Source organism: Gymnoscopelus braueri (assembly GCF_963280865.1).
Source record: "Gymnoscopelus braueri genome assembly, chromosome: 20".
Classification (NCBI taxonomy): Eukaryota; Metazoa; Chordata; class Actinopteri; order Myctophiformes; family Myctophidae; genus Gymnoscopelus; species Gymnoscopelus braueri.
The window spans coordinates 24,074,351-24,102,259 of record NC_137622.1 but is presented as its reverse complement, the minus strand read 5'-3'; the positions used below and the strand labels follow the sequence as shown (position 1 = coordinate 24,102,259).

The 27,909-nt window shown below is 40.8% G+C and overlaps 3 protein-coding genes across 3 annotated transcripts; all 3 read left to right on the top strand.

Moving 5' to 3' along the window:
- Positions 1-379: 379 nt before the first annotated feature.
- On the top strand, positions 380-8,323 carry LOC308075608 (protocadherin beta-15-like; the record flags this gene model as incomplete). The annotated part of the gene is made up of 3 exons (XM_080415555.1): positions 380-2,726; positions 7,722-7,906; positions 8,297-8,323. 3 exons carry the CDS (start codon positions 380-382, stop codon positions 8,321-8,323), a joined length of 2,559 nt encoding a protein of 852 aa, XP_080271681.1.
- Positions 8,324-9,806: 1,483 nt separating this feature from the next.
- On the top strand, positions 9,807-17,643 carry LOC308075607 (protocadherin beta-15-like; the record flags this gene model as incomplete). Its single annotated transcript, XM_080415554.1, has 2 exons — positions 9,807-10,601; positions 16,006-17,643. 2 exons carry the CDS (start codon positions 9,807-9,809, stop codon positions 17,641-17,643), a joined length of 2,433 nt encoding a protein of 810 aa, XP_080271680.1.
- Positions 17,644-18,255: 612 nt separating this feature from the next.
- LOC308075606 (protocadherin alpha-8-like) lies at positions 18,256-27,589 on the top strand (the record flags this gene model as incomplete). The annotated part of the gene is made up of 4 exons (XM_080415553.1): positions 18,256-18,274; positions 18,910-19,055; positions 22,679-24,695; positions 27,489-27,589. The coding sequence occupies 4 exons, from the start codon at positions 18,256-18,258 to the stop codon at positions 27,587-27,589; spliced, it is 2,283 nt and encodes a 760-aa protein (XP_080271679.1).
- Between the last annotated feature and the right edge of the window lie 320 nt (positions 27,590-27,909).

The window sequence follows — 27,909 nt, the reverse complement described above, 5'->3', positions numbered from 1 at the left end:
GGCAATCTATGGTGAGAAGACGAAATTAGACTGGTCATTCTCAGCACTCAGCGGTGCAGATGTTGGTATTTATTTGTTTAAATGTTTCCAAGTCTTATCTGGTCAGTGCAACGTTAAGTTGGATCGCTTGGTGTCAGTGTAGGTTGCTTATAGAATCGTTGGTCTCTTCGTCACAATATTTTGGGACCTCCTCTAATAACTGATTCGTTTTTGCAACGCCACAATTACTCGTACGTTTGCTGTTCACAAGGACTATACTTAATTTTCATCACCCTGCAGAGAAAGAATACATTGATTGATTGGACAACATTTTGGAATTTGACATACAATGCGTGATAATTCCGCAGCACCAGGACCATTTTGCTTTTAACCTGTCATCATGGAACAAAGAAGATGGAGGGATGTACGGTGGTGGATCGCCTTTATTGTCGTGGTGGATATGTTGTGTAGCGGAGCTTCAGCTCAAATTAGATATTCTATATCTGAGGAAGTGAAAGAAGGGACCGTCGTCGGGAATATAGCTAAGGATTTGGGTCTAGAAAAAACTATGTTGAAAGACCGAGGATATCGAATTGTGGGTGGATCTACTGAACCCCTCTTCGAGGTCAATCAAAACGATGGTTTATTGTACGTGAAGAGAAAAATTGACAGAGAGCAAGTGTGTGAACGGAGCAGTACGTGTTTGATCAACCTGAAAACCGTTTTAGAGAATCCGCTTGAGATCCATTATGTTGCAGTTGAGGTGCTCGACATAAATGATCACCCTCCCATCTTCCCGGAGAAAAGGAAGCTACTAGAGATTTTTGAATCCGTATTGCCAGGAGCCAGATATCAGCTCATAGCTGCTCGTGATCCCGATGGAAGCCAATTTTCAGTTCAACAATATAAACTCAGCCATAACGAACATTTCAGAGTGGAAGTAGAGGACAGAGGGGAAGATCGTAAAGTGCCATTTTTAGTTTTACAGAAACAGCTAGATAGAGAAACTGCTGAAAAACATAGGCTTCTGTTGACTGCCATTGATGGAGGCAAACCGCCAAAGTCTGGCAATTTAGAAATACACGTGGACGTACTCGATGCTAATGACAACTCACCCGTTTTCGTCAAAAAGACATATGCTACATCACTAAGGGAAAATGCTGCTGCTGGTACTATAGTCATTCAGGTCAATGCAACTGATTTGGATCAGGGTACCAATGGTGAAATAGCATATTCATTTGGTAACGAAGTTGATTTAAGATTACTGGATATATTTAGTGTGAATCCCATCACTGGTGAAATCAAAGTCACTGGTTTGATAGATTTTGAAGAAAGTAAGAGCTATGATATTGATATACAGGCTTCTGATAAAGGACAAATTCCTTTAACAACTGGTCAACGCGTGCGAATAAGTATAATTGATGTTAATGATAATGCCCCTGAGATAGAAGTGACATCATTTTCCAACTCTGTTCCTGAGGATGCAAGGATTGGAACAACTGTGGCTCTGATAAGTGTTATCGATCTGGACTCTGACATCAATGGCAAAGTAATTTGCACAATCAAAGAAGATGTTCCTTTTACTTTATCCCCGTCACTACAAGACAACATGTTTGCTGTAGTCACTAAGTCACAGTTGGACAGAGAACACAGGTCTTTGTATGATGTTACAATAGTTGCAAAAGATGCAGGTGATCCATCCTTGGCATCCGAAAAGAAAATAAGTGTTGTTGTATCAGATGTGAATGACAACAATCCACAGTTTACCTCGAGCCCCTATACATTTTATGTTCCAGAGAATAATGCTCCAGCTGCATCTTTATTTTCAGTCAAGGCCTCTGACCTTGATGAGGGTGATAATGCTGTTATTTCATATCATATTTTGAGACATGGAAGTGAAGGAAACAAACTGGCATCAATACTTAACATCAATCCTGAAAGTGGAGATATTTTGTCACTAAAAAGTTTTGATTTTGAAACTTTGAAAACATTTCAGTTCCAAGTTGTTGCCACGGACTCTGGAACTCCACCTTTAAGCAGCAATGTCACAGTAAACGTGTTCATTCTGGATCAGAACGACAACGCTCCAGTCATCTTGTATCCAGTCAGTGCTAACGGTACTGCTGAAGGTGTGGAGGAGATTCCTCGTAACGTGAACGCAGGATATTTGTTGGCTAAAGTGAGAGCCTATGATGCTGACATAGGATATAATGGCTGGTTATTATATTCCCTGCAAGAAGTTACTGACCACAGTCTGTTTGGTTTGGACCGCTATACAGGACAGATAAGAACACTTCGTTCATTCACAGAGACAGACGAGGCTGAACATAAACTGGTCATACTGGTAAAAGACAATGGTAATGTTTCACTCTCGGCAACAGCTACCGTGATTGTCAAAGTTGTGGAGCCAAAAGAGGCTTTTGCTGCTTCTGATTTTAAAAGTACAGCAAAGGATGAGGACGAGAACAACATGGCCTTTTATCTGATCATAACGTTGGGCTCAGTTTCAACACTCTTTCTCATCAGCATAATCGTTTTAATCACAATGCAATGTACTAAATCTACAAACTATTCCTCTAAGCATTTACAAGAGGCAAATTATGATGGAACACTGTGTCACAGCATCCAGTACAGATCTGGAGACAGACGGTACATGTTAGTTGGACCCAGAATGAGTATAGGTTCTACTATTGTTCCAGGGAGCAATGGAAATACTCTAGTGGTCCCTGACAGGAGGCGTGCATCTGGTGAGGTAAGGAATACACATAAGGGTATGCATGGTTTCTACAGACAGTTGCTGTGTTGTTGTGGATGAATTACACAGGGATATGTGTATACATTGAAAGCTTTGCATCTGAGCAGTTTGCTTTTAATTCGGCGTTGTATCCAAATTATACATGAGCATACACTAACCCCTGTCAATGGTATATACATATAGTTATATTGCATTAACACCTGTTGCTTTAATTTTTCTTTGCTATTATTTCAATAACTTTAGATCAAGTTGAAAAGAATAACAGTTATTGAGATTCAAGTATTACAGAATTGGAGTGATTACTCTCCTTTAAAGCATATGCTCAATCTAAAAGGGAATGACTGATAGGTTGACGTTGAGCCTACACACCATCGGCTGATTGGTTAACTGCAAATTGAAAGAGTCTGATTGGCTAGGTGGTTAGAACGGTTGAATGAAACCTTTTGATGGTGTGGGAAAGCTAAAGTGACAAATCCCCAGAATAAGAATGAAAGGCAAACTAGAAAAAGTGCTCCTCGGAGCACAGGTCTCCGCCAGGTCAGGTAGGTTATTGTGGCCTACTAGTGGCGCTGTAATAGGCCAATGTGAAAAGGGTGCCATTTCTTCTTAGACCTTGCACGGCAATGTTTTGCTAAATCAGACCTGCTGGTGGCGCTATAACAGGCCAATGTTAAAAGGGTGGCATTTGCTCCTCAAAATAGTGTGAATGTGCGTGCAAAGTTTGACCGCAATCGGATGCTGCATTCATGATTTGCGGCATTTTGTTCAAAACAAGCCACTACTGCAAACTTTAGATGTCAATCTTAGCCAATCAGGATGGAAATTTGGATCAAATCGGAAGGAGTAATATACAAAAATGTGTTTTACATAAGTCGGCCTCCTGGTGGCGCTCTAAAAGGCAGATGTGAAAAATGCAGGGCAAGGGTTTTTCCTTGACCTCTAGGGAGTGCGCTTACAAAGTTTTACACAGATCGGTGCAGTTAGGTAAAAACACGAATGGGCCTGTTATAGCGCCACCATGAGGCTGATTTGAACATTTTCAAGTGGCATTTCTTCCTCGGCATAGTGGGAATATGCATTCAAAGTTTCACCGCAATCGGACGCTGCGTTCATGATTTGCGGCATTTTGTTCAAAACGGGCCACTCCTGCAAACATTACATGTCAATGTTAGCCAATCAGGATGGAATATGAAAAATCAAACAGATCCGTCTTGATCACATGACTATAGAGATCATGTGTACCGATTTGCGTGAAATTTGGATCAAATCTGAAGGCTTAATATCAAAAAATGTATTTTACATAAGTCTGCCTCCTGGTGGCGCTATAAAAGGCAAATGTGAAAAATGCAGGGCAAAGGTTTTTCCTTGGCCTCTAGAGAGTGTGCATACAAAGTTTTACACTGATCGGTGCAGTTATAGGTAAAAACACGAATTGGCCTGTTACAGCGCCACCATGAGGATGATTTGAACATTTTCAAATGGCATTTCTTCCTCGGCCTAATGGGAATGTGTGTGCAGAATTTCACGGAAATTGCATGCTGTGTTCATGATTTGAGGCATTTTGTTCGAAACGGAGTACTTCTGCAAACTTTGAAAGCCAATTTTTGCCAATCAGGATGGAATATGAAAAATCTGAAATGAGCCATTTCTTTTAATGACTATAGAGATACTGTGTGCCGATTTGCTGGATTTTTGGCCGAAATCTGTAGGAGTACTGTCCAAAAATGTGTTTTGCACAAATTGGCCTCCTGGTGGCGCTATAAAAGTCCCATGTGAAAAATTTGGAGCAGAGGTTCTGCTCGGGCATCCAGGGAGTGTGTGTGCACAGTTTCGCTGCGATCAAGCCAACGGTGCCAGAGATTAGCTGTCCACAAAATGACAGAATGACACACGGACACACGGACGGACGGACGGACGGACGGACGGACGGACGGACGGACGGACGGACGGACAGGGGGTAAAACGTACTCTCTCGCCATGCCTTTTGGCCTGGCGGAGACAATAATAATTGGTCTCGTCAAGTGTGGGTTTTCTGATTATATATTATTTGGCACCTTTTCTGTTAATAATATGGCACATGTTGCTGTTTCGTTTTGCTCGTAAAAGTTACACACAATTCAAAACTGTAATATATAAAGAGTTCGCGTGGTGGCAGTGCCCAACTAGTTTCGAACCTCAAATATAATTTGGGCATGAGTCTGTGTCCGCCCTCATTTTCTTGTGCATGAGTATAACATTTACAAGCTGAAGCTTCAAGTCTAATCTACGCTGTTTGGTATACATGCTGCAAAAGGCACTACAGGTATTGCTGTCCTTGGTGCTGAAATCCACTGCATGATGGCAGTTGGCAAACGTTTGCGTGACAACGAGGACGCATGAGAGTGAGAATGCGTTGAGGACATAACATTTAATTCATCATTGAACTGAATCCAAGTAGAATCTAAATAGTTTTGACCACTCTCGGCTGTGTCCTTGATTTTGTTGACAGTATTTAACTTTTATTTGATATGGTTTATGTTAACACTATCCTCGTCATATATTGCAGGTTTTCATTCTATCACATGGTGTCAGTGTAGGTTGGGTACAGAGTCGTGCTTTCGTCACGATATTTCTATAGGACGCCCATAACAGGGCTCGTTGATTCTATAACGCCTTAATTACCAACGCGATTGCGGCTGACAAGGAATATATACATTTTTTTATTGTCACCATCGAGAACGTGTACCTTGGACTACCTTTTGTAATGTGACATACAATGACTGCTTGAAGTGATCTTCGCCTTTAGGATAATTTTGCTTTTAACCACTAATCATGGAACAAAGAGGATACGATACATGGAGGGAGATACGGTGGTGGATGGTCTTTACGATCTTGGTGGATATTTTGTGGAGCGGAGCTTCAGCTCAGATTCGATATTCTATATCTGAAGAAGTGAAAGAAGGGACAGTCGTTGGGAATATAGCTAAGGATTTGGGCCTCGATAAGACTACATTAAAAGACAGGGGATATCGCATTGTAGCAGGATCAGTTGAACCTCTCTTTGAGGTGAATCAAAATGATGGTATATTGTACGTGAAGAGAAACATTGACAGGGAGGAAGTGTGTGAACGGAGCAGTACGTGTTTGATCAACCTGAAAACCGTGTTAGAACGCCCATTAGAAATACATTATGTTGCGGTGGAAATACTTGATGTAAATGATCACGCTCCCACTTTCCCAGAGAAGGAGAAAAGGCTTGAGATTTTTGAGTCCGCAATGCCAGGAGCGAAATTTCAGCTCCAAGCTGCGCGTGATTCTGACGGCGGCCAGTTTTCTGTTCAACAATACAAACTTGGCCATAACGAGAATTTTAGAGTTGAAGTTAAGGACAGAGGGGAAGATCGTAAAATACCATTTTTAGTTCTACAAAAACAGCTGGATAGAGAAACGGTAGGGAAACATAGGCTTCTGCTTACAGCCATTGATGGAGGTAAACCGGCCAAGTCTGGTACTTTAATAATTCACGTGGATGTACTTGATGTTAATGACAACTCACCTGTTTTCATTAAAGAGACGTATGCTACATCAATAAGGGAAAATGCTCCAGTTGGCACTATAGTGATTCAGGTCAATGCAACGGACTTGGATCAGGGTGCCAACGGTGAAATAACATATTCATTTGGTAACGAAGTAGATTTAAAATTGTTGGATTTATTTAGTGTGAATCCCATCACTGGTGAAATTAAAGTCACTGGTTTGATAGATTTTGAAGAAAGTAAGAGCTTTGATATTGATATACAAGCTTCTGATAAAGGACCAGTTCCTTTAACATCTGACAAAAGCATAACAATAAGTGTAATTGATGTTAATGATAATGCTCCTGAGATAGAAGTGACATCATTTTCCAACTCTGTTCCCGAGGATGCAAGGATTGGAACAACTGTAGCACTCATCAGTATTACTGATCTGGACTCTGACATCAATGGCAAAGTTATTTGCACAATCAAAGAAGATGTTCCTTTTACGTTATCCCCGTCACTTCAAGACAACATGTTTGCTGTAGTCACTAAGTCACAGTTGGACAGAGAACACAGGTCCTTGTATGATATTACATTAGTTGCAAAAGATGCAGGTGATCCACCCTTGACATCTGAAAAGAAAATAAGTGTTGTCGTTTCAGACGTGAATGACAACAAACCACAGTTTTGCTCTAGCCCATATACATTTTATGTTCCAGAGAATAATGCTCCAGCTGCCTCATTATTTTCCGTCAAGGCCTCTGACCTTGATGAGGGTGATAACGCTGTTATTTCATATCATATTTTGAGACATGGAAGTGAAGATAACAAAGTGGCATCATTTCTTAACATCAACGCCGAAAATGGAGAAATTCTGGCGTTAAAAGGTTTTGATTTTGAAACTTTGAAAACATTTCAGTTCCAAGTTGTTGCCACAGACACTGGAACTCCACCACTAAGCAGCAATGTAACAGTGAATGTGTTCATTCTGGATAAGAATGACAACGCTCCAGTCATCTTGTATCCAGTCAGTGCTAACGGTACTGCTGAAGGTGTGGAGGAGATTCCTCGTAATGTGAACCCAGGACATTTGGTGGCAAAAGTAAGAGCCTATGATGCTGATATAGGATATAATGGCTGGTTATTATATTCCCTGCAAGACGTTACCGACCACAGTCTTTTTGGTTTGGATCGCTATACCGGACAGATAAGAACACTTCGCTCATTCACAGAGACAGACGAAGCTGAGCACAAACTTGTTGTACTAGTCAAAGACAATGGAAACGTTTCACTCTCAGCAACAGCTACTGTGATTGTCAAAGTTGTGGAACCTAAAGAGGCTTTTTCAGCTTCTGACGTTAAAAGTGCTGTAAAGGATGATGAGGGGAATGATGTGTCATTTTATTTGATGATATCATTGGGTTCAGTTTCTACACTCTTCCTCATCAGCATAATCGTGTTGATCATAATGCAGTGCTCCAAATCAACAGACTATTCCTCAAAGTATTTACAAGAGACAAATTACGACGGAACTCTGTGCCACAGCATCCAGTACAGATCTGGAGACAGACGGTACATGTTAGTTGGACCCAGAATGAGTATTGGTTCTACTATTGTTCCAGGAAGCAATGGGAATACTCTAGTGGTCTCTGACAGGAGAAGTGCATCTGGTGAGGTAAGCCATGTTTTCACCTAATGTGTTTTTACTTTTGTAGCGGTATGTTACATGTTCTGAGATTTTAAAAGTTCTTCCCTCATCTATGGCTTTATTTGACTGGTTACGTTCGCTGTCCATGGTGCTGACATGTACCTAATGAAGGCCAGATATGTCAAATGTCAAAACTACAAATGGTTCAAAAACGTTTCGATTTTGACATTTGCAAGCCTTTTTAGCTTTGAATATATTTTTTAATGTAATACTTATTCCTTGATAACAAGTAGGCTAGTTCAATTATATGCCAATTTTTCAATTGAGCAGCCTTCTTGTCAACAATGTGTGCAAAGTGTAGCATACCATAAGAGCAAAACATCATTTATCTATACCACATTAATCAGTTGCTTCTAGGAGATCGTCCACACCACAGTGTGCTGAAAATGAAGTGTTGCTGTCCTTGGTGCTGAGATACGTTGTTTAATGGTAGTTGGCAAATATTTACGTGATAATTAGGACATACAGTACATTTTAATGTATAGAACTGTTATATCAATCAAGCAACGTCTCATGTCTGAAAAGAAAATAAGTATTGTTGTATCAGACTTGAATGACAACAATCCACATGTTTACTTCAAGCCCTACGTTCTGAAAATAATGCTCTGGGTGCCTCATTATTTTCAGTCAAAGCCTTTGACCTTGATGAGGGTGATAATGCTGCTACTTCATATCATATTCTGAGACGTGGAAGTGAAGAAAACTAAACTGGCAAGTCTTAATATCAACCCTGACAATGGAGATATTTTGGCACCAAAAGGTTTAGATTTTGAAACTTTGAAAACATTTCAATTCCATGTTGTTGCCACAGACTCTGGAACTCCACCACTTAGCAGCAATGGAAACAGTGAATGTGTCACCAGTATCCACTTACTGCTAACGGTACTGCTGAAGGTGTGGAGGAGATTCCTCGTATGTCAATGCAGGACATTTGGTGGCTAAAGTGAGAGCATATGATGCTGATGTAGGATATAACGTCTGGTTTTTATATTACCTACAAGTTGTTACTGACCACGGTCTGTTTGGTTTTGACCACTATACAGCACAGGTAAGAACACTGCGTTCATTCACAGAGAAAGACGATGCTGAACATAAACTGGTCATATTGGTAAAAGACAATGGAAACGTTTCACTCTCAGCAACAGCTGTGATTGTCAAAGTAGCAAGTAGTAATTGCATAATGTATCTACTGGGTCATGGGTTAGCAAACATTATGGCCTTTTAAAGTTGTAGAAGACACTGCACCATGTGTCATCAAGCAAAGTCCCCAAAATGCTGTGTTGCTGTCCTTGGTACTGACACCCATTGTTTATTAGACTCTAATAAGCAATGGGTTTCAGTACCACGGTATGGTCAGACCATAGTGTTACTACATGTCATTTTCCATTGTATAAATCGACCTCATGTATGAACCATGACCATTTAACTCAGAATTGCCTTATTATTTTTAGGTACCAGAAAATGTTTGTTAATATTACCTAAAAATCACTTTGTTGCACTCGAGCATTATCAACATTATACTATATATGTTCCAATCAATCCTCATCTGTGTTCTACTTCATTCATCTCTAATTGCGGGTTTGGAACGCATGGTGTCACTCTATGAGCGTAATAGTGCGTGCATGGGCTATTGACTTTCGTTATTCACTTGCATCCACCGTCCGCCCATTTCTTTGGTTGCAATGTTGGAATCGGAAGAATGAAACGAGGTTGCTGTTGGCCAACGGCGTTGAATGGGACTATCCACATAATTAGTCATATAAAATATAAATAGACATGCACTGTAAATTGTGAGTATCAAGATTAGGTTTGGCAATGCTTTCATAGTTCAATTAAATTGGATTATATGTCATCACTTCATCACGCCATGGAACAAAGAGAACGCAGGGTATGGAGGGTTCGACCTGGTATGGTTACCGTATTTACTGCGTTGGTTCTGTCCTGGAACGTGGCCTTGGCACAAATAAGATATTCAATTTTCGAAGAAGTGAAAGAAGGGACAGTTGTTGGCAACATAGCTAAGGATCTTGGACTGGATAAGAGCACACTGAAACAGAGAGGATATCGTATTGTGGCCGGATCAAACGAGCCTCTTTTTCGAGTAAATCAGGACGATGGTATTCTGTATGTAAACCGAAACATTGACAGAGAGGATGTGTGCGACCGGACCAGTGCGTGTCTGATCGACTTAAAAACGGTGCTAGAGAACCCTTTGGAGATCCACTATGTCTCGGTGGAGGTACTGGATGTGAACGATCACTCTCCCAGCTTCCCAGAGAAAGAGAAACGACTAGAGATTTTTGAGTCTGCTATACCTGGAGCAAAATATCAACTTCAAGCTGCGCACGACGCGGATAGTGGCCTATTATCTGTCCAGCAGTACAAATTAAATCACAATGATCAGTTTCGTTTAGAAGTCAAAGATCGCGGAGAGGACCGTAAAACACCTATATTAATCCTTCAAAAGCCACTTGATAGAGAATCTGTCAAGAGACACATGTTACTGCTTACCGCAATTGATGGAGGTAAGCCTCCAAAGTCTGGAGAAATGAGAATTATTGTCGATGTGTCAGATGTTAATGATAACTCCCCGGTCTTTACAAAGGATTCATACACTGCAAAACTCTACGAAAATTCTCCTATAGGCACAACTGTTATACAAGTAAATGCAACGGATTTGGATGAAGGCTCAAATGCAGAAGTTGAATATTATTTTGGGAATGATGTGGATGCAAAGGCACGAGCACGTTTTGATTTAAATCTATTGACTGGAGAAATAATTGTATCAGGAGTCATAGATTATGAAGAGAAGAGTAGATATGAAATTGACATACAAGCGTCTGACAAGGGTACAGCTGCACTGACAACAGACAAAACAATTATTATTGAGATCATTGATGTGAATGACAATGCACCTCAGATCGAAGTGACATCTTTTTCTCGTGCCCTCCCAGAGGATTCCAAACCAGGAACCACAGTGGCACTGATCAATGTTAAAGACTCTGATGCTGGTCTCAACGGAAAAGTTATGTGTTTTATAGATCAGGCAGTTCCTTTTACACTAACCCCGTCCTTACAAAATAACATGTATTCTCTAGTCACAAAGTCACTATTGGACAGAGAACATCAATCTTATTATGATATTACAATTACTGCTAAAGACACAGGCCATCCACCTTTGTCATCTTTAAAGACTATAAGTGTACTCCTATCGGATGTAAATGACAACAGTCCGGAGTTTTTACTGAGTCCGTATACTTTCTATGTTGCTGAAAATAACGCACCCGGGGCGTCAGTTTTTTCGGTACAAGCCTCTGATCATGACGAAGGAGATAATGCTGTTATATCATATCACATTCCTAGAGAAGGACCCAATGAAAAACTTGCCTCATTCTTAAACATAAATCATGAAAAGGGTGATATTTTGGCGCTAAAAACCTTTGACTTTGAAACTTTGAAAACATTCAAATTCCAAGTTGTGGCCACAGACTCTGGAGATCCATCATTAAGCAGCAACGTCACAGTGAACGTGTTTATTCTGGATCAGAACGACAACGCTCCAGTCATCTTATATCCAATCAGTGCTAACGGCACTGCTGAAGGTGTGGAGGAGATTCCTCGTAATGTGAACGCAGGACATTTGGTGACTAAAGTGAGAGCATATGATGCTGATATCGGATATAATGGCTGGTTATTATATTCATTGCAAGAAGTTACTGACCACAGTCTGTTTGGTTTGGACCGCTATACAGGACAGATAAGAACACTTCGCTCATTCACGGAGACAGATGAAGCTGAGCATAAACTTGTTGTCCTGGTAAAAGACAATGGAAACGTTTCACTCTCAGCAACAGCTACTGTGATTGTCAAAGTCGTGGAACCTAAAGAGGCTTTTGCAGCTTCTGATGTTAAAAGTGCTGTAAATGAAGACGAGGAAAACAATGTGGCTTTTTATTTGATCGTAACGTTGGGCTCAGTTTCAGTACTTTTCATCATCAGCATCATTGTGCTGATTATAATGCAGTGCTCCAAACCCACAGACTATTCCTCCAAGTATTTACAAGAGCCTAATTATGATGGGACATTGTGTCACAGCATCCAGTACAGATCTGGAGACAGACGGTACATGTTAGTTGGACCCAGAATGAGTATTGGTTCTACAATAGTTCCGGGGAGCAATGGAAATACTCTAGTGGTCTCTGACAGGCGGAGTGCATCTGGAGAGGTAAGAGGAATTCTTTGAGCAATGCAAACGCTCTTAGTCTTCAGCTTGTCTCCCCCCCCCCCCTCCTTTTGTGAACTTCATGTGTATATTTTGCCATCACAACAAAACTTTGTCTCTGCCATGTTTGACATTAACTGAAATAACAATTGACCCTTTGTCAAGTCCTGCCCGTGATTCCGCCCCTCTTCCACAACCATTGGCTGCTGTTGCTTAGTTGGACAAATATCCCCTCTCTCCAACCACTACCATAGAAAAGCTTGTTGCCTTGTATTGAAATTGAATGTATTCAATTCTTATCTTAAGCTTTGTCTTAGTAAAAAGGAACATCTCGGGTGCAGTATAGTGAATGGTTATACGCCCCCCCAAACTGGATATGTTTCTCATGTTTATCAAATGCAAACTAGAAAAAGTGCTCCTCGTAGCACAGGTCTCTGCCAGGTCAGGTAGGTTATTGTGGCCTCCTGGTGGCACTATAATAGGCCAATGTAAAAAGGGTGCCATTTCTTCTTAGGCCTTTCACGGCAATCGGACACAAAAATGTGCTTTGATAAATTAGACCTGCTGGTGGTGTTATAACAGGCCAATGTGAGGTAGCATTTTTTCCTCGGCCTATCGCACTGAAATCCCATGCTGTGTTCATGATTCATTTTGTTCAAAACGGACCTATCCTGCACAACTTTGGAAGCCAATGTTAGGATGTAATATGAAATATTGGACACATCCGTCTTGATCTCATGACTATAGAGATACTGTGTACCAATTTGCGTGATTTTTGGACAGAATCTGAAGGAGTAATAGCAAAAAATGTGGTTTACCAAAGTCAGCCTTCTGGTGGCGCTCTAAAAGGTGAAAATGCAGGGCAAAGGTTTTTCCTTGGCCTCTAGGGAGTGTTCCTGCAAAGTTTCAAGCAGATCATGCAGTTATAGGTAAAACCGCAAATCGGCCTGTTATAGCGCCACCATGAGGTTGATTTGAACATTTTCAAGTGGCATTTCTTCCATGGCCTAGTGGGGATGTGCGCGCACAATTTCACGGAAATAGCATGCTGCCTTTGTGATTTGAGGCATTATTTTCAAAACGAACCAATCCTGCAAACTTTAGAAGCCAATTTTAGCCAATCAGGATGGAATATGGAACATTGGACAGTTCCGTGTTGATCACATGACTAAGAGATACGGTGTACCAATTTGCGTGATGTTTCGACAAAATCTATAGAGGAGTAATATAAATAAATGTGTTTTGCAAAAATTGGCGCTATAACAGGCCAATCTGAGAAATTCGGGGCAGAGGTTCGGCTTTTTTACCCAGGGAGTGTGTGTGCAAAGTTTTGCAGCGACCGGGCCAACAGTGCCGGAGATTAGCTGTTCACAGACACACGGACACACGGACGGACGACAGGGACACACGGACAGGGAGCAAAACATAGTCTCGGCTATGCCCTTCGGCCTGGCGGAGACAACAACCTCTGCTATGTGGAAGGAACTTGCTGGTTTATCAGTCAGGGTATCGCAGGGACAGCTTTTAGAAAAGACTGACATTTGTGCATCAGGCCCTAAAATGAACTGTAGCTGCCCTTGGTGCTGAAGCCCCATATGAATGCGTAGCTGTCCCTGGTGCTGAAACCCCATATGACATACGTAGCTGTCCCTGGTGCTGAAACACAATGTGAGTGATTTGATCATAGACTGGGCTCAGTTTTCAGTATCATCGCTTCAATTGCAATTCTGTGCTCAAAATCCGGAAAACCATTCCTCAATGTATTTACAAGACATCAATTAAGATGGGACATTGTGCCATTCTGGTGAAAAACGGTACATGTTAGTTGGACCCAAAATGAGTATAAGTTTTATTCCGGGGAATACTTTAGTGGTCTCTGGCTGCAGGTAGTGGGTGTCTGGACCTATTCAATTAGACTCTATTTGAATATTACTGTACTATTATTAGAGTAATGTTCATATAAAATAATTTTAAAAGAGAACATATACTGTAGTGGAAAAAGACTTTACCAAATTTAAGGTGCAATACAAATACACGTAACGTTCTTTGGTTGTGCAACCATCTTCATAGCCTATACAGTTGTGGCGGTGGTATAGGCCTATGCACAGCCGTAAAAGCAGTTCAGTGCTGAATATCAAACATAATTTTGCTGTCTCTCCTCTTCCATGTGATTGCTCCATATCAAAGTAGATATAAATGTTGCCATTGAAGTGTCCGATCGATGGTCATGATCTTGCAACTTTTGAAATAGTTAAAATTTTCACATAGTGCAGAAATGTATATCGAGCCAAAAATAGGGGGGGGGGGGGGGAAGAGTAGGGTTTTCGGTCTCCTGTGGTGGAATTTACCGTTGCATTGAAGTTCATCATTAAGTTCATATTGTATACTCTTCAATTAGGTATAGTATCATATAGTTTTGTTTCTTTTTCTATCTCTGGTGTGTAGACCTCATTTGGCGTGGCAATTTTAACTTTTTAATCCGACTTCTGATTGCGCTGGATCTCATTTGTCGATGCATTACATAAAGAATGACACTCGGGTATACGGTATATCATTCTTACTTTACCATTCAGAAGTAAGTACCTTTAATATGTCAACCTTTAGGTTTCAGAGACTGTTGTTGCAACATTGCTCCGTCCCAAGCTGTCACCAGTTTGCCGTCTTGGGTGTTTTTGGAAGATGATTATAATATGTAATATATCATTTTTTATTCAAACATGCTTTATCATAGGCTAAATATATGTGTTTTACTATACTTGACATCACAGGGAGAGGGTGTATTTAAGTTGTAAATGTACTTTTTACACGGATTATTTGAAGGGGAAAAGCATGTTAGTTTTCTGTCGCGTGGTGTCAGTGTAGCTCCAATGGTTTTTTGTTGTGTTTCATTGTTAAGCCCTTCCCTCAGCCAGTTAGATATTTCAGCAGTCATAGAATCATTCACGAGTTAACGCGCTTTTACGCGAAAGCTGGGTCACATTGCTTTCCTATCCGCCTGGAGCAGGGCGCACCTTTTTTATCCAGGAATGTGATGTGGTGTATTCTTGATTTGTTATTCTGGACCCTTAATTCGTTATAATTGCACACCATGGAACAAAGCGGACACCAGGCATGGCGGGAACGATCGTGGTGGGGCATCTTCATGGTTGCTTCTGTTGTGTTTTGGAGTAGCGTTTCAGCTCAGATCAGATATTCCATATTCGAAGAAGTGAAAGAAGGAACTGTTGTTGGCAATATAGCGAAGGATTTGGGATTAGATAAGAGCACACTGAAAGAGAGAGGATATCGTATTGTCTATGGCTCGACAAAACCCCTGTTCCAGGTAAATCAAGACAATGGCACCCTTTTTGTAAACCAGAATATTGACAGAGAACAGGTGTGTGAACGAAGCAACGTTTGTTTGATCGATTTGAAAACCGTGTTAGAGAACCCGCTGGAAATACATTATGTAGCAGTGGAGGTGCTAGATGTCAACGACCACTCTCCCATCTTTCCCGAGAATGATACTGGTTTAGAGATTTCCGAGTCTGCATTACCAGGAGCAAGGTTTCAGTTGCAAGCTGCGCGTGACGCTGATAGTGGGCAATTATCGGTGCAGCAGTATAAGTTGAGTCACAATGACAATTTTCGTTTGGAGGTTAAAGATCGCGGGGAGGACCGTAAAACGCCTAGTCTAATCCTACAAAAGCCACTAGACAGGGAATCTGTCAGTAGCCATACGTTATTGCTCACAGCTATTGATGGAGGCAAGCCTCCCCGATCTGGAGAAATGAAAATTCATATAAACGTATCTGATGTTAACGATAACCCTCCAGTTTTTACCAAAGATTCTTACTCGGTACAGTTAAACGAAAACTCCGCTTTAGGTACAAGTGTTGTGCAAGTCACTGCAACAGATTTGGATGAAGGCCCAAATGGTGAAGTTGTATATTCTTTTGGTAATGACGTGGACAGAAAAACGCGTGCACGTTTTGCTTTAAATCCCTTGACAGGAGAAATTACGGTGGCAGGCGTCTTAGATTTTGAAGAAAGAAAGATATATGAAATTGACATCCGAGCTTCCGACAAGGGCCCGGCAACACTGACAACAGACAAGAGCCTTATTATCAAGATCGTTGATGTTAACGATAATGCACCCGAAATCGAAGTGACGTCTTTTTCTCGTGCCATCCCAGAAGATTCAAAACCAGGAACCACAGTTGCACTAATTAATATAAAAGACTCTGACTCTGGTCTCAATGGAAAGATTTTGTGTTTCATAAATCAGGACGTTCCTTTTACACTCACCCCATCTTTACAGAATGACATGTACTCTCTAGTTACGAAATCGCTATTGGACAGAGAGCAACAATCTAAATACGATGTTACCATAGTAGCCAAAGATGCAGGGGAACCATCACTGTCATCTGAAAAGACTATCACTGTTATTATATCTGATATCAATGACAATAATCCGGAGTTTTTACTGAACCCCTATATTTTCTATGTTATAGAGAACAATGCTCCAGGAGCCTCTGTTTTTTCAGTAAAGGCCTTTGATCGTGACGACGGGGATAATGCTCTTATTTCTTATTATATTCCGAGAGATGGAGCCAACGAGAAATTCGTAACATTCTTAAATATCAATCCAGAAAACGGTGCGATAATGGCGCTTAAAAGCTTTGACTATGAAACATTGAAAACATTCAAATTCAATGTTATGACTACAGACTCTGGAACTCCATCGCTAAGCAGCAACGTCACAGTGAACGTGTTCATTCTGGATCAGAACGATAACGCTCCAGTCATCTTGTATCCAGTCAGTGCTAACGGTACTGCTGAAGGTGTGGAGGAGATTCCTCGTAACGTGAACCCTGGACATTTGGTGGCTAAAGTTCGAGCCTATGATGCTGATATAGGATATAATGGCTGGTTATTATATTCCCTGCAAGAAGTTACTGACCACAGTCTGTTTGGTTTGGACCGCTATACAGGACAGATAAGAACACTTCGTTCATTCACAGAGACAGATGAGGCTGAACATAAACTGGTCATACTGGTAAAAGACAATGGAAACGTTTCTCTCTCAGCAACAGCTACTGTGAATGTCAAGCTTGTGGAGCCTAAAGAGGCTTTTGCAGCGTCTGATGTTAAAAATGTATCAAAAGATGAAGAGGACAACAATTTGGCTTTTTACCTTATTATAACTTTGGGCTCAGTTTCAGTACTTTTTATCATCAGTATCATTATGCTGATTATAATGCAGTGCTCCAAACAAACAGATTATTCATCCAAGTATTTACAAGAAACAAATTACGACGGGACGCTGTGCCACAGCATCCAATACAGATCTGGAGACAGACGATACATGTTAGTTGGACCCAGAATGAGTATTGGTTCAACTATAGTTCCAGGCAGCAATGGGAATACTCTAGTAGTCTCTGACAGGAGGCATACATCTGGAGAGGTAAGATTGACTGCTTATTATATTGATGGTCATTGAAAGTATTTGCTGCTATTTTTCTGTATGGCTCTCTATAACGTGCACATTGGAAAGCAGAATACATAGGCTACTTAACATTCTTTAAAAAATATATATATATATTTGTGTTGCTATTTCTGCCTTTTATATATATATAAATAGACAGGAAATGGGGAGAGAGAGATGGGGAGTGACACGCAGCAAAGGTCGTCAGGCTCGGGATTCGAACCAGCGACACGCTGTCAGGTGACATTGCAGCCTAGGTGCCCGGACCTCAAGGCCAGCAGTCCGAGCCACTTAACATGCTTTTGAGAAGAGAAATGGGTAATCCCTTGGATTTGACAACAAACTGGCTCTCAGACAGAAAAACTGGTTCAACTCTGGCACCAACTCTTTGCTGGTATAGAACATGGTCTCTAGAGATTAGAACCAGGATTTGAGAGTTTGTCCTCCACGAGGTTTCACTTTTAAAATAGAACATACTAATATTTGAAACTAATAAGTAGTACTTTTGTTGTGGTTTTCTTGTCTGTCAGGTTACCCTGTGCAACGTGTCACTGTCCATGGTGCTAATATATTGGAATCAGCGCTGAAGTTGAACTGATCATTTAGTGGTGTACCGATTTATTGGAAATGGTGGTGGTGGCTCACGGTAGCCTAATCCTTTAAAATGTTAAGTTCTGTCGTGGTAATACGTATGGTGATATTGCATATTCCTTTAGAATTATTCGAGTTGTTGAGTACCAATTGTATAACTATTTTTTTAAACAATTGTCTGCAATGTGATTCAGGATTCAGGGTGTCAGTGTACTTGCAGAATAACGACACAGGAGCTTTCGTCATTGGCAGCACTTGGTTCCACCCCTTGGTATTTTAGCATCTCTACAAATCTGCACAGCGTGCAGCGAGCTCGTGTTTGTCTAAATATTTACAAGCATATGTCGTTGATGCGAGTAATGAGGCAACACTTTGTTTTTAAAAATGAAGGATGAAGTTTACTTCGGAATGCTCTTGTAGTTCTTTTGGATTTTTATTTTATTTTATCGTTGATCATGGAACAAAGAGGACGCAATGCACGGGGGAAGCAACAATGGTGGATTTATTTCGCGATTGCTGTGTTTCTTTTAAGGAATGGAGCTCTGGCTCAGATAAGATATTCAATATCTGAAGAGGTCAAAGAAGGAACCTTTGTTGGAAATCTAGCCAAGGATTTAGGGTTGGACCTTGTCGGTTTGAATGGAAGGGGATTTAGAATTGTGTCTACCTCCAATGATCCAATTTTCCAAGTTAGTCGGGATGATGGAGTTCTATTCGTGAACAAAAAAGTGGACAGAGAGGAGATATGCGAACGGAGCACCGTGTGTGTTGTCAACTTGAAAACCGTATTGGAGAATCCCCTCGAGATCCATTATGTTGCCGTGGAGGTGCTAGACGTAAACGACCATTCCCCCAGCTTCCCGGAGAAAGAGAGACGCTTAGAAATATCTGAGACCACCATACCAGGGACACGATTTCAGCTGAAAGCTGCAAGCGACTCTGATCGTGGTATATTTTCTGTCCAGCAGTATAGGCTCAGTCAGAACGAATATTTCCGTTTGGAAGTCAAAGATAAAGGAGAATATGGGAAAATACCAATTTTAGCGTTGCAAAAGTCATTAGATAGAGAGGCTATTAGAAGTCTCACGTTAATACTCACCGCTACTGATGGAGGTAAACCACCAAGATCAGGTAACACAAAAATAATTGTTGACGTATTAGACGTCAACGATAATGCTCCTGTTTTCTCCAAAGAGGTTTATTCAGTGCAACTTAACGAAAATGCTGATATAGGTACATATGTGATTCAAGTAAATGCAACTGATTTGGATGAGGGTCTCAATGGAGAGGTAATATATTCATTTGGGAACAGTATGAATGAAAGATTATTCAAACTGTTTGATATAAACCCAGTTACAGGGGAAATTGTTGTGAAGAGTCTTATTGATTATGAGCAAAGAGACAACTATGAAATAGAAATTCAAGCTTCAGACAAAGGCGTTGCCCCGCTTGTCACAGAGAAGACCGTAATAATAAAGATAGTTGACGTGAATGACAATGCACCTGTGATAGAAGTGACCTCATTTTCAAGTGCCATATCTGAAGATTCCAGACCTGGAACTACAGTGGCCCTTATTAGTGTCAGTGATCTGGACTCGGGTCTCAATGGAAAGGTTATTTGTTCTATAGGTGAGGAAGTAAATTTTGCTTTAACGCCATCCTTGCAAGACAATATGTATTCATTAATAACCAAGTTACCTCTGGATAGAGAGAAACAGACTAGATATGATATAACTATAATAGCCAAGGACGCTGGCCAACCAGTGTTATCATCTGAAAAGACGATAAGTGTTATTGTGTCAGATGTTAATGACAACAGTCCAGAGTTCTCACTGAGTCCCTATACTTTCTATGTTAGTGAGAACAATGCTCCAGGAGCATCACTATTTTCTGTAAGGGCGTCTGATCGTGATGAGGGAGATAATGCCCTTATTTTATATAGCATTCAAAGAAATGGAGCAACTGACAATAAAGAAGCATCATTTCTAAATATTAATCCAGAAAGCGGTGATATTATGGGGCTGAAGAACTTTGACTTTGAAACTTTGAAAACATTTCAGTTCCAAGTTGTTGCCACAGACTCTGGAACTCCATCGTTAAGCAGCAACGTCACTGTGAATGTGTTCATTCTGGATCAGAACGACAACACTCCAGTCATCTTGTATCCAGTCAGTGCTAACGGTACTGCTGAAGGTGTGGAGGAGATTCCTCGTAATGTGAACCCAGGACATTTGGTGGCTAAAGTGAGAGCCTATGATGCTGATGTAGGATATAATGGCTGGTTATTATATTCTCTGCAGGCAGTTACTGACCACAGTCTTTTTGGTTTGGACCGCTATACAGGACAGATAAGAACACTTCGCTCATTCACAGAGACAGACGAGGCTGAACATAAACTGGTCATACTGGTAAAAGACAATGGAAACGTTTCACTCTCTGCAACAGCTACTGTGATTGTCAAAGTTGTGGAACCCAAAGAGGCTTTTGCAGCTTCTGATGTGAAAAGTACAATAACAGAGGAGGAGGAAAATAATGGGACATTTTATCTGATCGTAACTTTGGGTTCAGTTTCAACCCTTTTCCTGATTAGTATCATCGTGTTGATTGTAATGCAGTGCTCCAAACCCGCGGACTATACCTCCAAATATTTACAAGAAACAAATTACGACGGAACACTGTGCCACAGCATTCAGTACAGATCTGGAGACAGAAGGTACATGTTAGTTGGACCCAGAATGAGTATTGGTTCTACTATAGCTCCTGGAAGCAATGGGAATACTCTAGTGGTCTCTGACAGGAGGCCTTCATCTGGAGAGGTAAGAGGGTTGACGTGTTTGAATGACTAACAGAAACCTACAATTCATAACGAGAATTATGTTTCATTAAAAAAATCTAATGATGATAATACTAATAATAATCCTTTAACTGTATTCTGCTAAGCAACATTTTAAATGTGTCAACAACTTACAGCTTTCAATTGAAATGAACTCTCCCCCGCAAATGTGTTATGTTAAGGGTTATTTGTTGAGTTGCTTGATTCAATATCTAGATATTTGATATTCATTTTAGCAGACACACCCCCCTCCTATTGACCATTTTAGACTAATTGAAAACACTCGTCCCTGGGTCTGGTGTCTTTCTATTGTGTGAGGGGAGTGGACTGTGCTTTTTCAAATGCTTTTTCATTTATTTTATTGTATTATTTGATATATTCATTTTCACCTTCATATTCTTTTGTTTTTTTAAGGAATAATAATTAAAAGAAAACACGCCCCCCTCATGCAAGGACATATCCGTCACCAGCACCATGCAGGGACGTGTGTATGTAAATGGCTAGTGTGGTTAAAAGGGAGTTTGAAGTTCAACGGGTTTATATAAGGGGCATGTCTAATACAATTAATTTTAAATATCTAAATATTGAATCAAGCCACATAAAAAAAATTTGCGCACAAAAGCCAAAGTAGCCGTTAAAATTACCCAAGAACTTTAACAAAAAGTTAAATACCCCTTTAAATCTCTCAAACAGGAGCTGTCGCTCTCCGTGGTGCTGAATTTGAATTCACACAACCCTTGCTGCGGTGCCACCGCTTGAGAGTGAGAATATGTTGATTCATATTTTGCAATCATCTGACAAACGTTTTCATGTATTTCAGACTATTTGTTTAATTTTGATTTGAAGTCTGTTTTGTTTTTTGTTTTTGTTTTTCCAGTTGGCTGGTCAATGTTTCGTGTGTTTAGGATGATTAACAAATTGCTTTTATTGCAATATTGAGATGATTAGAATATGGTTCAGGTTGTAACGCTCCTGCACTGAGTTGTAAGATCGCATGGTGTCAGTGTGCGCTGCAGAAAATGATTCAGAAATTCCTTTTCATGATAGGATCTTGGATCCACCCCTCAGTGGCTTTAGTAGCCTATGCGCAGGAACATTTGACATCATTCACAAGCATTTCTAAGAATGTTTTTGCGTAAGTGGGGATGATGAACATAGAAATGTATGAGTATGTTTGATGGAGTAAACGTCATAAAGCTGTCATCGGTGTTCTAGAGGATTACGTATATTTGTTTTTGCTTCATCATGGAACAAAGAGGACGCGAGGCATGGAGGGGCCGACGGCGGTGGTTTGCTTTCCTGGTTGCTTTGCTTCTTTTGTGCAGCGTGGCCTCAGCGCAAATAAGATATTCGGTATCAGAGGAATCTAAAGAAGGAACAGTCGTTGGGAATATAGCAAAGGATTTGGGCTTGGATAAGAACACACTGAAAGAAAGGAGGTATCGAATTGTTTCTGGCTCTACTGATTCTCTTTTCCATGTGAATCAGAACGATGGTATCTTATATGTAAACAGGAAGATAGACAGAGAAGACGTATGTGAGCGGAGCAGTGCATGCTTGATCAGTCTGAAAACCGTGCTTGAAACCCCCTTAGAAATCCATTACGTGGAAGTCGAAGTTGTGGATATTAACGATCATTCTCCCACTTTCCCCGAGACAGAGAAAGTGTTAGAAATGTCGGAGTCGGCTTTACCAGGAACACGATTTCAGTTGCAAGCCGCACGCGACCCAGATGGTGATCAGTTTTCAGTACAACAGTATAGACTGAGCACCAACGACCACTTCCGTTTGGAAGTGAAGGATAAGGGAGAAGATGGAAAGATTCCCATACTAGTGTTGCAAAAGGCTTTAGACAGGGAGACTGTGGGGAGCCACTCATTGGTGCTAACTGCCTTAGATGGTGGAAAACCTCCAAAATCGGGTAATATGAATATCATAGTAGATGTACTTGATGTAAATGACAACATTCCCGTGTTTTCTAAAGATGTTTATTCTGTGCTATTGAATGAGAATGTTCCAGTTGGTACAACTGTCATACAAGTCAATGCTACTGATTTGGATGATGGTCCAAATGGAGAGGTAGTTTACTCATTTAGCAACAGTGTTAATAATAGATTATTGAAGCTGTTTGGAATCAACCAATCAACAGGCGAAATTATTGTGAAGGACCTTATAGATTATGAGCAGAAGGACAGATATGAAATTGAAATCCAAGCATCAGATAAAGGCCTTGCTCCACTAACAACAGAAAAAAGTGTAATTATTAAGATAGTTGATATGAATGACAATCCTCCTGAAATTGAAGTGACATCATTTTCCAACGCCATATCTGAACAGTCCAGACCTGGTACCACAGTTGCTCTTATTAGTGCCAGTGATTTGGATTCTGGCCTCAATGGAAAAGTTACTTGTTCTATACGGGAGGACGTTCCATTTTCTTTATCACAATCTTTAAAAGATAATATGTATTCTTTAATAACCAAATCACCCCTCGATAGGGAAACACAGTCTCAATATGACGTAACTATTATTGCCAAGGACGGGGGTCAACCGTCATTATCATCTGAAAAGACAGTCACCGTTATTGTATCAGATGTAAATGATAACGTCCCCCAGTTTTCCATGAACCCCTATACTTTTTATATCACTGAGAACAATGCTCCAGGTGCCTCCTTATTTTCAGTCAGGGCCACTGACCGTGATGAGAATGAAAATGCCAGGATTTTATACAATATATTTAGGAATGGGACAAACAATAATGCATTGACATCATTTTTAAACATAAATTCAGAAAATGGGAATATATTGGCATTAAAAAGTTTTGACTTTGAAACTCTAAAGACTTTTCGGTTTCAAGTTGTTGCCACAGACTCTGGAACTCCACCACTGAACAGCAACGTCACAGTGAACGTGTTCATTCTGGATCAGAACGACAACGCTCCAGTCATCTTGTATCCAGTCAATGCTAACGGTACTGCTGAAGGTGTGGAGGAGATTCCTCGTAATGTGAACCCAGGACATTTGGTGGCTAAAGTTCGAGCCTATGATGCTGACATAGGATATAATGGCTGGTTATTATATTCACTACAGGAAGTTACTGACCACAGTCTGTTTGGTTTGGACCGCTATACAGGACAGCTAAGAACACTTCGTTCATTCACAGAGACAGACGAAGCTGAACATAAACTGGTCATACTGGTCAAAGACAATGGAAATGTTTCACTCTCAGCAACTGCTACTGTGAATGTCAAGGTTGTGGAGCCTAAAGAGGCTTTTGCAGCTTCTGATGTTAAAAGTGTTTCAAAAGATGAAGAGGACAACAATTTGGCTTTTTACCTGATTATAACTTTGGGCTCAGTTTCAGTACTTTTCATCATCAGTATCATTGTGCTGATTATAATGCAGTGCTCCAAACAAGCAGATTATTCATCCAAATATTTACAAGAAACAAATTATGATGGAACTCTGTGCCACAGCATCCAGTACAGATCTGGAGACAGACGATACATGTTAGTTGGACCCAGAATGAGTATTGGTTCTACTATAGTTCCAGGCAGCAATGGGAATACTTTAGTTGTGTCTGACAGGAGGAGCACATCTGGAGAGGTAAGATTGACTGCTTATTATATTGATTTCAATGAAAGTTTTTGCTCCTATTTCTCTTCATGGCTCTCTATAATTTGAATATCGGAAAGCAGAATACATATGGCTACTTAACATGCTTTTGAGAAGAGAAAAGGGGAATCCCTCTCATCTGGATTTGACAACAAACCGGCTCTCAGACAGAAAACAAGAGTTAATTGGATTACATAATATCCAATATGAGAGTTTGTGACACGTTGTGGGCGTGTAGATCTGCTTTTTTCCCCAAGAAATTGACAAAATGTGAAAAACGTGGAATGCACTAACCTCGTGGTTGGAAATGGACATACAGTCAGTGGAAAAAGCATTCACATTTTTTACTTTAGTAAAAGTATCAATACTGCAATGTTGAAAATCTAGAAATACTCTGTTACAAGTAAAAGTCCGGAATTAAAAATTGACTTGAGTAAAAGTACAAAAATATTGGTATGTAAATGTATTTAAAGTACCAAAACTAGAAAGTAGGCTACTCATTATGCAGAATGTCCCATTTCACAAGTTGTCAAATGTATGACATCTTTTGAAAATAGCAGATCTACAAGATCTGTGAGCTTGTAGATCTATTGTAGGCTATTTTCGAATGGACGAAATGTATATAGGGGTGAAGTGGCTAATGTAAGTTTTGTAATAATAATCGAAATCTACAAAGTAACAAGTAACTGAAGTTGTCAAATAAAAAAAGGTAGGCCTACTGCGCACATAACAGGCCTTCACATAATGTACATAGACCTACTGTAGTGTGCACATAACACTATAACTAGCAAGGTTTGTAGTAGTTCAGGTGACACCTTGTCAAAACAATAACTATACAGAAAAAAAGCAACACATCACCTACTGTGGAAACACGATCGCATCGTCCGTCACCAGCGTCATGGCTGAACTTCAACCTGATTTTTGAACTTTCTCCTTTACAACCCATACATCTACATAAACCTTCAAGTTTCAAATGTAAAGTGCTTAACTCATGGCCATGAATGTTACAATTATATACGGGCCATCAGAAGTACCCGTGTCTTCCGTATTGTTCAATGAAAAGCATTCTAATTCAATCAGTGGCCTCTTTTTTGGAATTTTCTCCATGCTTTCAACTAAGTGACCTTAGCGGTTGGGAGGTGTATTGCACTTTGATACATTGTAACTGTATTAGGAAATGGCCGTCAATCGGATTAAAATGCTTTTTATTGAACAACACAGAATAAACAGATACTGTTAAGAAACCTTACATAATTATAACGTCCGTGGCCATGAGGTAAGAACTTTACATTTGAAATTTGAACGTTTATGTAGATGTAAGACCGTAAATGGAAAAAGTGCAAAACACCAGATTGAAGTTCATCCATGACGGTCGTGACAGACGATCGTAGTAAGATCAATAGTATATCCATTGTCAAACAAACCAAAATACGACACCTCTGGCAAACATAATAACGCACGCTACACGCGCGCACACACACACACACACACACACACACACACACACACACACACACACACACACACACACACACACACACACACACACACACACACACACACACACACACACACACACACACACACACACACAAGAAACTTGCCGCGCCACACACACACACACACACACACACACACACACACACACACACACACACACACACACACACACACACACACACACACACACACACACACACACACACACACACACACACACACACACACACCGAGAAACGGGCTATATTCTATAGCCCGAAGGGACAGTCATGGGTTTGATTGGTTGTTGTTGGTTTTCAGGGCAATATCACAACCAATCGGTGGACGGCCAACCAATGATGACACGTTCCGGACCCTTTTTTAGCCTTTTTTAGCAAACCCGCCCCCTTTTTCCCACACACAGACCGTTCTTTACCAAACCCGGCCCCTTTTTCACCATAGCCACGCCCACCTATATAGCCTTTGAGGAGTGCACAGCACGCCCAGATTCCAATCATTCCACAAAGCTGTGTGTAGGAGTTTGGTTGTCCCAAACTCAAAAATGTTTCAACTCTTGCACCAACCCTTTGCTGGTCTAGAACACGGTGTAGATTAGAACCAAGTTTTGAGAGTCATGTCCTCCACGAGGTTTCACTTTTAAAATAGAACATTTACTAACATTGGAAACTAGTCCTTGTCATGTAAGTAGTACAAGTAAGACGCGCGAACGCTGGAAGCGAACGCAGCTCGAAAATATTGTGTATTTACGGTGTCAGAGCATTGTCCAAATTCCTGCACTCTGGCGCACTCGGGTGGCTGCTTACAGGCAGTGCACGCATGTGAGTCATGTCACCCAGGGGCAGGCAGGCAATGAGAGCGTGAGTCACATGGGTGCATGCAGCCAATGAGAGGTGAACACAGACACACAGAGACACAGAGACACAGAGACACAACCCGAGCACGGTTTCATAGTAAGCTCCACTTGCGCGGAGGCGCGCCTTCGGCGCGCCTCCTTCCGCTGCGTTCGCAAAAAAATTATGTCTATTGTCAGGTTTCCCTGTGCAGTGTGTCACTGTCCATGGTGCTAAAATCCATTGGTATCAGTGCTGAAATTGAACTGATAATTTAGTGGTGTACCGATGCTTTGGGAATGCTGGTGGCTCACTGTAGCCTAATCATTCTTATTTTGAAGTTATGTCGTGGTATTACGCATGGCTACGTTTTATATTCCTTTAGAATTATTTCCAAAGACTCTGGAACCACACCTTATTTAGCAGCAACGTCACAGTGAACGTGTTTATTCTGGATCAGAACGACAATGTTCCAGTCATCTTTTATCCAGTCAGTGCTAACGGTACTGCTGAAGGTGTGGAGGAGATTCCTCGTTATGTGAACGCAGGACACTGCCAGCAGTCCTGCCAGCAGGACTGGTGGCTAAAGTGAGAGCCTATATGATGCTGGTGTAGGATGTAACGTCTGGTTATTATATTCAATACAGAAAGTTACTGACCACAGTCTGTTTGGTTTGGACTGCTATACAGGACATTTAAGAACACTTCGTTCATTCACAGAGACAGACGAGGCTGAACGTAAACTGGTCATACTGGTAAAAAGACATTGGAAACGTTTCTCTCTCAGCAACAGCTACTTTCAACACCTTTCCTGATTAGTATTTTCGTGTTGACTTTAATGCAGTTCTCCAAACTCGCGGACTATACCTCCAACTATTTACAAGAAAAACATCACGATGGAACACTGTGCCA